General features: G+C 43.3%; 1 protein-coding gene across 1 annotated transcript in view; it reads right to left on the bottom strand.

The window, feature by feature from the left end:
- LOC115191626 (AP-2 complex subunit alpha-1) overlaps positions 1-13126 on the bottom strand; it is a 71397-nt gene that overhangs the window by 48082 nt on the left and 10189 nt on the right. The window contains exon 2 of the mRNA XM_029749413.1: positions 3845-4056. Coding sequence (XP_029605273.1) covers positions 3845-4056 — 212 coding nt within the window. The remainder of the gene's footprint in view (positions 1-3844; positions 4057-13126) is intronic.

Below are 13126 nucleotides of genomic sequence, written 5' to 3'. Positions count from 1 at the left end.
TTATAGGACTATTTCTCTCTATACGATTTGTATTTCATATACCTTTGACTATTGGATGTTCTTATAGGCACTTCAGTATTGCCAGTGTAACAGTATAGCTTCTGTCCCTCTCCTCGCTCCTACCTGGGCTTGAACCAGGAACACATCGACAACAGCCACCCTCGAAGCAAAGTTACCCATGCAGAGCAAGGGAAACAACTACTCCAAGTCTCAGAGCGAGTGACGTTTGAAACACTATTAGCGCGCACCTGGCTAACTAGCTAGCCATTACACATCGTTTACACCAGCCTAATCTTGGGAGTTGACAGGCTTGAAGTCATAAACAGCGCAATGCAATGCGAAGGGCTGCTGGCAAACGCACGAAAGTGCTGTTTCAATGAACGCTTACGAGCCTGCTGCTGCCTACCATCGCTCAGTCAGACTGCTCTATCAAATCATAGACTTAATTATAACATAATAACACACAGAAATACGAGCCTTAGGTCATTAATATGGTCGAATCAGGAAACTATCATCTCGAAAACAAAACGTTTTTCCTGTCAGTGAAATACGGAACCGTTCCGTATTTTATCTAACGGGTGGCATCCCTAAGTCTAAATATTCCTGTTACATTGCACAACCTTCAATGTTATGTCAAAATTACATAAAATTCTGGCAAATTAGTTCGCAACGAGCCAGGCAGCCCAAACTGTTGCATATACCCTGACTCTGCGTGCAATGAACGCAAAATGACACAATTCACCTGGTTAATATTGCCTGCTAACCTGGATTTCTCTTAGCTAAATATGCAGGTTTAAAAATATATACTTCTGTGTATTGATTTTAAGAAAGGCATTGATGTTTATGGTTAGGTAAAGTCGTGCAACGATTGTGCTTTTTTCGCAAATGCGCTTTTGTTATATCATCCCCCTTTTGGTGAAGTCGGCTGTCTTTGTTTGGAAGAAATAGTCTTCACAGTTTGCAACGAGTCAGGCGGCCCAAACTGCTGCATATACCCTGACTCTGCAAGAGAAGTGACATTTTCCCTAGTTAAAAGAAATTCATGTTAGCAGGCAATATTAACTAAATATGCAGGTTTAAAAATATATACTTGTGTATTGATTTTAAGAAAGGCATTGATGTTTATGGTTGGAGCAACGTGTACCTAAGCGATTATATGCAACGCAGGACAGGCTAGATAAACTAGTAATATCGTCAACCATGTGTAGTTAACTAGTGATTATGATTGATTGTTTATTATAAGATAAGTTTAATGCTAGCTAGCAACTTACCTTGGCTTCTTACTGCATTTGCAAAGCAGGTGGTTAGAGAGTTGGACTAGTTAACCGTAAGGTTGCAAGATTGTCAGCTCGGGGATTCAAGGTAAAAATCTGTCGTTCTGCCCCTGAACAAGGCAGTTAACTCACCGTTCCTAGGCCGTCATTGAAAATAAGAATGTGTTCTTAACTGACTTGCCTAGTTAAATAAAGGTCTAAAAAAATGTAAATCGTCCAAATAGGCGTCCAAAAATACCGATTTCCGATTGTTATGAAAACTTGAAATCGGCCCTAATTAATCGGCCATTCCGATTAATCGGTCGACCTCTACTCACTACGGCAGCAGTTCCCAAACAAGGGGATATGAAAAACGGGTCGCGGGAGAATTTCAAAAAGTTGAAAAAATATATGTTTTTATACATACATAACAGCGCATTTGGAACATATTCAGACCCCTTGACTCATTCCACATTTTGTTACGTTACAGTCTTACTCTAAAATTGATTATTGTTTTTTCCCCTCAATCTACACACAATACCCCCATAACGACAAAGCAAAAACAGGTTTTAGAAATGTTCTCAAATTTGTAAAAACGAAAATATTACATTTACATACAGTACCAGCCAAAAGTCTGATCACCGACTCATTCAAGGGTTTTTATTTATTTTTACTCTTTTCTACATTGTAGAATAATAGTGAAGACTTCAAAACTATGAAATCACACATATGGAATCATGTAGTAACCAAAAAAGGGTTAAACAAATCAGAATATATGAGATTCTTCAAAGTAGCAACCCTTTGCCTTGATGATAGCTTTGCGCACTCTTGGCATTCTCTCAACCAGCTTCATTTGGAATGCTTTTCCAACAGTCTTGAAGGAGTTCCCACATAAGCTAAGAAGTTGTTGGCTGCTTTTAATGCCATCTTCTGTATACCACCCCTAACTTGTCACAACACAACTGATTGACTCAAATGTATTAAGGAAAGAAATTCCACAAATGTACTTTTAACAAGGCACAACTGTTAATTGAAATGCATTCCAGGTGACTACCTTGTGAAGCTGGTTTTGAGAATACCAAGAGTGTGCAAAGCTGTCAAGGCAAAAGGTGGCTACTTTGAACAATCTCAAACATAAAATATACTTTGATTTGTTTAACACTTTTTTGGTTACTACATGATTCCATGTGTTATGTCATAGTTTTGATGTCTTCACTATTAATCTACAATGCAGAAAATAGTGCAAATAAAGAAAAACCCTGGAATGAAAAGGTGTCAACTTTTGACTGGTACTGTAAGTAACGGGGAATTGATAGACACTAACAATCAAGGCAAACAATTCACACAATGAAGTTACGAAACAATGAATGTGTACAAATTGGCAGGAGAGCGTGCATTCTGGACAGCGTTGTGCCTTGTGCATTTTAGCCACACTGACCTTCTTGGACTGTGCCATCCATGCTGCCTCTGCAATGGATTAGTCTCAGCCTCTGCAATGGATTAGTTCACTGAGATTGGGCGCGAATCAGACAGGTGTCTCGTGTGCCATAAAAAAAAAAATAGATATATAATATTTGCTACCGCTCAACAAAAAACAAGTATCGGTTGACCAACAGCCTAACAACCAAACAATCGACACGTCGACTAATTGGGGTCATCCCTAAAACTTTCACACCCCTAATTTGAGACGTAACTATTGTTTTGTCTTAAGGTGCATTAGAGAGCTTCTCCACCAAATGCTGAAGAGGCATGATATAATCATTTCAATTCAATCCCCCTGAACCTGGGTTGTGTTAGAGTGAATAGATTACATGATTTCTTACTGTAAACAGAGGCAAGTCTTCACAGTATTTTTCTATGTGAATGTTCCACAATGTTGTACCCTACTTAATGTGCAATGTGGCCTTAAAAATACTACATACCGTATTGCCTGCTTTCCTTTTTCCTCAATGAAACCACTAATCTGACATGGCAAGAGTGAATGTGTGGTTTCCATATTATCATAACATTATCAAGGAAGAAGGATGCAATTTCAAAGTATTCAAACCAGACCAAAGGCTACCATTGTGAAAGAGTTTGTACTGAAACAGGCCCCGTCAGGTCAACCTTAGACCAAAATATTTTTATATACATATTGTATAACCCAATAGTCATTCAGACATATTTAAGACTACTTCTAAGACTTTTAAAGTCTTTGCTCTGGCAATCGAATGTTCCGGTCAGAATATCTAAACACAAAAGCAGAGCTTGACGTTCAAATGAATGACACTAAGTTCAATGATCTGTTGTACTGCAAATATAGACAGACAAGACTAGGACCCCAGAATGGGTTTAGTAAATGCATCAGTGTATGTTCAGTATCAACATTGAAAGAACAGTTTAAGAGAAAAAGAAAAACAGTGGCAGGCAACCAGTACAAACTGACAAAACAGAGACTGGGATACTATGATACAGACAGACATAGACAATGAGAAATGGAGTGCCACAAACTGAAAATATACAGACAACCAAACAGACAGACATAGCTATAGCGCACACACATTTTTCATATATACAATTTTGGTGCTCTCTCACATACACACTTCACTTACGATCTGTTTCTCTGTGTACTTGTTGGAGCTGAGCAGGTTGACAGCCTCCATGTGTCCAAAGTCGATGTCATGTCCCAGCAGGAAGATGAAGAGCAGCTTGCAGACATACTTCTTCTTACTATAGCCGTCCAGTGCCTTATCCCCCTTGAACTTGGAGCGGATGTTGGCCAGCTCCTTATTGATCCGCTTGATCTCTGCCTCCTTGCTCTTACCTGGGTAAGAAGTGGGGCAGCCATTTTAGTTTGGATTCAAGTTAATACTTTATTGCCATACCAACCAAAGATGTAAGGAATTAGATTTAATGCAACTCATTAAAAAAGGGACAAAAAGATACACATATACATACCATCGATCGACATTCAGGTAAATTTATTTACTATCAAATGAGGAGAGACAAACTTATCACACAAGTCAGAGTAATACTAAATCTTGAATCACTTATTAATAAGGGAGCAGGTCAATACAATGCACACATATAAAGCGAATCGATTGAGTGCTCTACGATAATGATGGCTGGTCAACGAATCACCCTCAGATGATTCGTTGAGAGCCCTGAGACAAAAAGTACAAAAGGTATTTCATAGCCAAGATACACCCATTTCAACCTACATGACGAACAACAGATGTACAGAATGGGTCACAAGGTTAAGATTTGTATGAAAGACACTTATATTTCACAGCAGACAGTATCTGCTGTAAAAACAGTTATATTCGTGTAGAGACCAGGGTCTGGCCCTGAGGTCATCTCTCCCTGGTACCATATAGAACAGAAACATTAACTCATGCTCTGGAATGTAGTCTCTTTAGGTTTTATCACCCAAAAGACACCCCATTTAGTCGACTGGTCGATTGTTTTGTCGATAGCTGTTGGTCGACCGAGATTTCTTTAGTTGAGCAGGTGCAAATTGTTAGATATTTTTTTATTGGGCCAAAAAATACATCGGTATGATTTGCGCCTGTCTCTGTGGACTAATCCATTGCTGAGGCCACGGGGATGGCAGTCACTCGAAGACATGTGATACTGAAATTGCATATGGTTATTAAGCAAAAATAATCGTGCAACACTAATCAATCTAACATCATTTTATAACAAATGTGCTTTCACCCGCTGTTGGATACGGTTGCCGTTTGCGGTTCTGTAACATATTCTTCAGTATACCGTAGAATTGCTGCCTTTCCTTATGTTGCTAGATGCATAATATCAAAGTTAACCATCATATTAGGATTGAGAACAATGCGGCGGAGGCAGCAGTAGCAGAGACGAGGAAACAGACCTTGCCTTAGCTTAATTGTCTAAGAAAACTCAGGAGATCGGAAACAAATTGAAATTAGGTCTATAAATAATAGCCTAACTGTTAAATGTGCCTGGCTTTATAAATCATCCATATACAGTGTATTCGGAAAGTATTCAGACAACTTCCCGTTTTACACATTTTGTTACGTTACAGCCTTATCCTAAAATGGATAAAACCTTTTTTCCTCATTAATCTACACACAATACCCCATAACGACAAAGTGAAAACAGTTTCTTAGAAATGTTTGCAAAATAAAAACAGAAATACCTTTTTTTAATGTAAGCATTCAGGCCCTTTGCTATGCTACTCTAAATTGAGCTTAGGTGCATCCCGTTTCCATTTATCATCCTTGAGATGTTTCTACAACTTGATTGGAGTCCACCTGTGGTAAATTAAATTGATTGGACATGATTTGGAAAGGCATATCCCGTCTATATAAAAGGTCACACAGTTGACAGTGCATATCAGAGCAAAAACCAAGCCATGAGGTCGAAGGAAATCCCTGTAAGAGCTCAGAGACAGGATTGTGTCAAGGCACAGATCTGGGGAAGGGTACCAAAACATTTCTGCATTATTGATGGACACAGTGACCATCATTCTTAAATGGAAGAAGTTTGGAACCACCAAGACTCTTCCTAGAGCTGGCCGACTGACCGAACTGAGCAATCGGGGGAGAAGGACCCTGGTCAAGGGGGTGACCAAGAACCCGATGGTGACTGACAGAGCTCCAGAGTTCCTCTGTGGAGATGGGAGAACCATCCAGAAGGACAACCATCGCTGCACCACTCCACCAAATCAGGCCTTTTATGGTAGAGAGGCCAGACGGAAGCAACTCCTTAGTAAAAGGAACGACAGACCGCTTGGAGTTTACCAAAAGGCACCCAAAAGACTCTCAGACTATGAGAAACAAGATTCTCTGGGCTGAAGAAACCAAGATTGAACTCTTTGGCCTGAATGCCAAGCGTGACATCTGGTGGAAACCTGGCACCATCCCTACAGTGAAGGGTGGTGGCAGCATTATGCTGTGGGGATGTTTTTCAGTGGCAAAGACTGGGAGACTAGTCCGGATTGAGGGAAAGATGAACGGAGCAAAGTACAGAGAACCTTGATGGAAACCTATCCAGAGCGCTCAGAACCTCAGACTCGGGCAAAGGTTCGCCTTCCAACAGGACAACGACCCTAAGCACACAGCCAGGACAACGTAGGAGTGGCTTCAGGACAAGTCTCAATGTCCTTGAGTGGCCCAGCCAGAGCCCGGACTTGAACCCGATCGAAGATCTCTGGAGACACCTGAAAATAGCTGTGCAGTGACGCTCCACATCCAACCTGACATAGCTTGAGAAGAAATGCAGCAAAGAATGGGAGAAACTCCCCAAATACTATCACACCCTGATGTGTCACCTGTCTTTGTGCTCGTCTCCACCCCCTCCAGGTGTCGCCCATCTTCCCCATTATATTTATACCCGTTTCCTCTGTCTGATGCCAGTTCATTTTCCCATGCTCATGTCTGTCTATATTCCTGTTATCCCAGTTTTGACCATTATGCTTGCCCTGAACCTGCCTGCCGTTCTGTACCTTTCAGACTCTCCATTGGATTACTGACCTCTGCCTGCCCTTGACCTGTCGTTTGCTTGCCCCCATTTTGTAATAATCTTTGGTTACTTAGAAACTGTCTGCATCTGGGTCTTCTCCTGAGCCTTGACAGTACGAACTGGACATGACTGACCCAGCAGACTCGGACCAGCTCCGCAATGCCGTCTCCTCCCAAGGAGCCACCCTTGGAAGGCACAAGAAGTTGCTGCATGGTCTTATAGAGGGGTTCCAGACCTTGGCCAAACGCCATGACCGCACGTTGAACACATTGCTGGAGCAATTCCGCAGGTTGTCTGTCAGGCAGCCTACCACAATGGTAACCTCTCAGCCCCTAAGTAACCCGGCTGTTAGCAGCACGGCCACCCCGGTTTCCCGAGAACCCCGCTTACCTCCCCTAGAACGCATCGCTGGAGTCGGGAACCTGTCGGGCATTATGCTCAGTGTGGGCTCGGAAGTTGCACCGGACCTCTGCCAACCTCCGGAAGGTTTTCAGTAAGGCCTGGGCCACTTCACTTCCTCCACACCGACATTATGACTACGAGATCGACCTTCTCCCAAGCACCACACCACCCCAGGGACGACTGTACTCTGTCGGGTCCGGAGACCAAGGCTACATAGACCTACATCGAGGACTCCCTAGCTGCAGGGTGTATCCGTCTTTCTGCCTCCCCTGCCAGTGCAGGATTCTTCTTTGAGGAGAAGGACAAAACCCTGTGCCCGTGCATCGACTACCGGGGCTTCAAACATCACGGTGAAGAACCACCACCCGCTACCAATCATTGCCTCAGCCTTCGAGCCACTCCGGGGGGCCACCGTTTCTCCAAGTTGGACCTTCAGAATGCCTACCACCTGGTGCGGATACGGGAAGGGTACGAGTGGAAGACTGACTTCAACACGGCCAGGGGTCACTACGAATTACTGGTCATGCCATTTGGCCTAACCAACCCCCCAGCAGTGTTCCAGGCCCTGGTTAATGACGTTCTCCGAAACACGTTGAACCGGTTCATCTTTGTCTACCTCGACGACGTCATTGTTTTCTCCCACTCAGCTCAAGAAGACATTCTCCACGTCTGACAGGTCTTCCAGCGCCTCCTGGAGAACCAGCTTTTTGTGAAAGCAGAGAAATGCGAATTCCATCGCTCCACCATTCCCTTCCTTGGTTACATCATCGCTCCAGGGAATGTACAGATGGATCCCGGAAAAGACCCTGGCCTTTGTACGGCAACACTTTTGGTCTCCTTCAACCACTGCATGTCCCTCACCGTCCCTGGTCTCAAATATCCCTGGACTTCGTCACGGGTCTCCCCCCCATCTGATGGCAACACTGCCATCCTGACAGTAGTGGACCGGTTTTCCAAAGTCGCCCATTTCATTTCTCTCACCAAACTATCCTCTGCCAGAGACGGCCCAGCTCATGGTGCAGCACATCTCCCGGATCCATGGACTCCCGGTGGACATGGTTTCCGACCGGGGTCCTCAGTTCTCGTCCCGGTTCTGGAAGGCGTTCTGCACACTCATTGGGTCATCGGCCAGCCTGTCCTCCGGGTTCTACCCTCCATCCAACAGACAGTCGGAGCAGGCCAATCAAGATCTGGAGACAACTCTTCGCTGCCTGGTCTGCACCAACCCCACCACCTGGAGCCAGCAACTCGTGTGGGTTGAATACGCCCGCAACACCCTCTCCTGCTCTGCCACCGGGCTCTCGCCTTTCGAGTGTTCCCTGGTTTATCAGCCCCCACTCTTCCTGGAGCCCAGACGTTAGTCCGCCGCCGTTGCCGTACCTGGAAGAGAGCCCGGTCGACTCTTCTCAAGACCATCTCCAGGTATCGATGACAAGCGGACCACCACTGGACCACGCCATAGTCTCGGGCAGAGGGTATTGGCTGTCCACTCGTGACCTGCCCCTCCGAGTGGAGTCCCGCAAACTTTCCCCCTGTTTTATCAGCACTTTCCCCATCTCCAAGATCATTCGCCTCTCTGCTGTTGGTCTTCTGTTGCCTGGTACCCTTCGTATACATCTCACTTTCTAAACCTATATGTCTCAGGGCCCTTTGTCTCCAGGCCCAACCCTCTTCCCCGTCTCATTGACAGCCAACCGGCGTACACGGTGAGGTGCCTCTTGAAGGCTCGACCGCAGGGCAGAGGATTCAAGTACCTGGTTGACTGGGAGGGTTATGGCCCGGAGGAAAGGTGCTAGGTCCCCGCTAGGGACATTCTGGACCCAGGCCTCATCACTGAGATCCAACGCCGGCACCCCGGTCAAACAGGTATGCGGCCAGGTGGGGGTTGGTAGTGTCACTCCGTGGTCTGCGTCACCTGTCTTTGTGCTCGTCTCCACCCCCCTCCAGGTGTCGTCCATCTTTCCCATTATCCCCAGTGTTCGGTTTGTTGCCAGTTCATTTTGTTCTGTCAAGCCTACCAGCGTTTTTCCCGTGCTCATGTCTTTCTCTAGTTCCTGTTTTCACGGTTTTGACCATTCTGCCTGCCCTGACCCTGAGCCTGAGCCTGCCTGCCGTTCTTTATCTATAGGACTGTGCTCTGGATTACTGACCTCTGCCTGTCCCATTTTTGAAATAAACTTTTGTTACTTCGAAACTGTCTGCATCTGGGTCTTCTCCTGAGCCTTGACAAATACAGTGTGCCAAGTTTCTAGCGTCAAGAAGACACGAGTCTGTTATCGCTGCCAAAGGTGCTTCAACAAAGTACTGAGTGAAGGGTCAGAATACTTACGTAAATGTGATATTTCAGGGGGGGGGGGGTCAATAGTTTTGACACACCTACACATTCAAGGGTTTCTTTCTTTTTACTATTTTCTACACTGTAGAATAATAGAAGACATCAAAACTATGAAATAACAGATATGGAATCATGTAGTAACCAAAAAAAAGTGTTTAATCAAATCAAACAATAATTGTATATTCTTCAAAGTAGTCACCCTTTGCCAAGACTGTGCAAAGCTGTCAAAGCATTCTCTCAACGAGCTTCATGAGGTAGTCACCTGGAATGAATTTCAATTAAGGTGGTATTCAGAAGATGGGCCTATTTGGTAAAAGACCAAGTCCAAATTAGGGCAAGAACTGCTCAAATAAGCAGAGAGAAACAACAATCCATCATTACTTTAAGACAAAGGTCAGTCAATCTGGAAAATTTCAAGAACTTTGAAAGCTCCTTCAAGTGCAGTCGCAAAAACCATCAAGCGGTATGATGAAACCGGCTCTCATGAGGACCGCCACAGGAAAGGAAGACCCAGAGTTACCTCTGCTGCAGAGGTTAAGTGAATCAGGCCTTAATGGTCGAATTGCTGCAAAGAAACCACTAAAGGACACCAACAAGAACAAGAGACTTGCTTGGGCCAAGAAACACGAGCAATGGACATTAGATCGTTGGAAATCAGTCCTTTGGTCTGATGGATCCAAATGAGATATTTGGTTCCAACCGCCGAGTCTTTGTGATGCAGAGTAGGTGAACGGATGATCTCTGCATGTTCCCACCGTGAATCAAATCAAATTTATTTGTCACATACACATTGTTAGCAGATGTTAATGCGAGTGTAGCGAAATGCTTGTGCTTCTAGCGCCGACCATGCAGTAATATCTAACAATTTCACAACAACTACCTTATACACACACACACAAGTGTAAAGGAATGAATAAGAATATGTACATAAAAATATATGAATGAGCGATAGCCCAACGGCATAGGCAAGATGCAGTAGATGGTATAGAGTACAGTATATGAGTAATGTAGGGTATGTAAACATTATATAAAGTGGCATTGTTTAAAGTTGCTAGTGATACATTTATTACATCCATTTTTCATTATTAAAGTGGCTAGAGATGAGTCAGTATGTTGGCAGCAGCCACTCAATGTCAGTGATGGCCTTGAGAGACTGAAAAACAGCTTCTCGGTCCCCGCTTTGATGCACCTGTACTGACCTCGCATTCTGGATGATAGCGGGGTGAACAGGCAGTGGCTCGGGTGGTTGTTGTCCTTTATCTTTTTGGCCTTTCTGTGACATCGGGTGGTGTAGGTGTCCTGGAGGGCAGGTAGTGAAGCATGGAGGAGGAGGTGTGATGGTGCTTTGCTGGTGACAATGTTGGTGATTTATTTAGAATTCAAGCATGGCTACCACAGCATTCTGAAGCGAAACGCCATCCCATCTGATTTGTTCTTAGTGGGACTATCATTTGTTTTTCAACAGTACAATGACCCAAAACACACCTCCAGGCTGTGTAAGGGCTATTTGACCAAGAAGGAGAGTGATGGCGTGCTGCATCAGATGACCTGGCCTCCACAATCACCTGACCTCAATCCAATTGAGATGGTTTGGGATGAGTTAGACCGCAGAGTGAAGGAAAAGCAGCCAACAAGTGCTCAGAATATGTGGGAACTCTTTCAAGACTGTTGGAAAAGCATTCCAAGTGAAGCTGGTTGAGAGAATGTCAAGAGTGTGCAAAGCTGTCATCAAGGCAAAGGGTGGCTATTTGAAGAATCTAAAATATATATTGATTTGTTAAACACTTTTTTGGTTACTACATGATTCCATGTGTGTTATTTCATAGTTTTGAGGTCTTCACTATTATTCTACAATGTAGAAAATTGTAAAAATAAAGAAAAGCCCTGGAATGAGTAAGTGTGTTCAAACTTTTGACTGGTACTGTACATTTGCTTTGTCATTATGGGGTATTGTGTGTAGGGCTCCCGAGTGGTGCAGCGGTCTAAAGCACTGCATCTCAGTGCTAGAGGCGTCACTACAGACACCCTGGTTCGATTCCAGGCTGTATCACAACCTGCCATGATTGGGAGTCCCATAGGGCGGCGCACAATTTGCCCAACGTCGTCTGGGTTTGGCCGGTGTAGGCCGTCATTGTAAATAAGAATTTGTTCTTAACTGGCTTGCCTATTTAAATAAAGGTTCAATTAAACAAAAATTCAACAATTTAATCAATTTTAGAATAAGGCTGTAACGTAACAAAATGTGGAAAAAGTCAATGAGTCTGAATACTTTCCCGAATGCACTGTACATAAAAAAAAAAAACAGATCTTGCTTTGGTTGCCTGTTTGAGTGTTCTTTAAAATATTTGTTATTTTATTTAACCTTTATTTTTCACCAGCCTTGTGATTCCGTGAGCACCAAGCCTCATGCAACAGCAAAATGTTGGAAAAGCAATTTCACATATTTGGCTATTTTGAATCTTTGCTATAATAAAGGCTTTACCATTTTCTTCTGTTAGAACAAACTGGTATTACCTATCATTTATTTAGTGTTGTTTACACTGTTCCAAACAGGCAGGAAAATATTGTAATCTGTTGGTCACACATAATATGCACACAGCTCTAGCTCCTATACCCTCCTTTTTCTTGACCTCCTCATTGTTATTACAATTTTTATTATGATCATCATCATTATAATAGTAAGTAATGTCCTATCATTAGTAGGCTTTGTACAGTAGCCTTGCATAACCACCATTGAGCTGTAGGCCTAAGAGCGCGTCCTATTTAATACCGTAACTTAGGCCTATATTTAAATATATAGGCTACTGTATCAAATCAATCATTCACTCGTGGTCACATACACAAATGCTTGCTCCTATACCCTCCTTTTTCTTGATATCTAGTAGTTTCCACAACTAAGTGTGTCTTCAAATGTCTTCCACAGATCTGGCTCTTTGAGTTGTTTGTATGTCTTAATGATTTAATCAAACACTGTACTTAAAGCGTCAGACAAGCTCAGTGCATATGTAGTTGATTGTATTCAAACACATAGGGTGTGTGTCTATATGGAAAAATATGTTTAAACATTTCGACCAACTGATTGGTCAAAAGAACAGGACAACTTTTTTTTAGTTGGGGACATCCCTAATAGACATCTTGCTCTCAACACAGACACACTATTGAAGTCTGTCCATGTGGTAGCTAGTCAGTCTTGACATTTGAGATGAATGAAGAGTTATTGAAGGGTTATTGTATCATGTCTTTAAATGAGAAAGCAACCAAAACCCGGGTTCCCTTTCTAATGGAATGCTTTGTATGGTAAATCAAGTTGAAGCCAGCAAATCAAATCTTATTGGTCACATACACATATTTAGCACATGTTATTGCAGGTGTAGTGAAATGCTTGTGTTCCTAGCTCCAACAGCGCAGTAGTATCTAACAATTCACAACAATACACACAAATCTAAGAGTAAAAGTATGGAAATATATAAATATTAGGACGAGTAATGTCAGAGTGTCACTGACCAAAATACAGAAAAAAATACAGCATTTGAAAAGAGTAAACAGTATTAAAGCGACCAGGGATTCCATGTCTATGTACATAGGGCAGCAGCCTCTAAGCTGCAGGTTTGAGTAACCGGGTGGTAGCCAGCTAGCGATGGGTATTTAACAGTCTGAT

This window comes from Salmo trutta, chromosome 4 (genome assembly GCF_901001165.1).
Source record: "Salmo trutta chromosome 4, fSalTru1.1, whole genome shotgun sequence".
Taxonomy (NCBI): domain Eukaryota; kingdom Metazoa; phylum Chordata; class Actinopteri; order Salmoniformes; family Salmonidae; genus Salmo; species Salmo trutta.
This window is presented reverse-complemented; position numbering and strand designations above follow the sequence as displayed.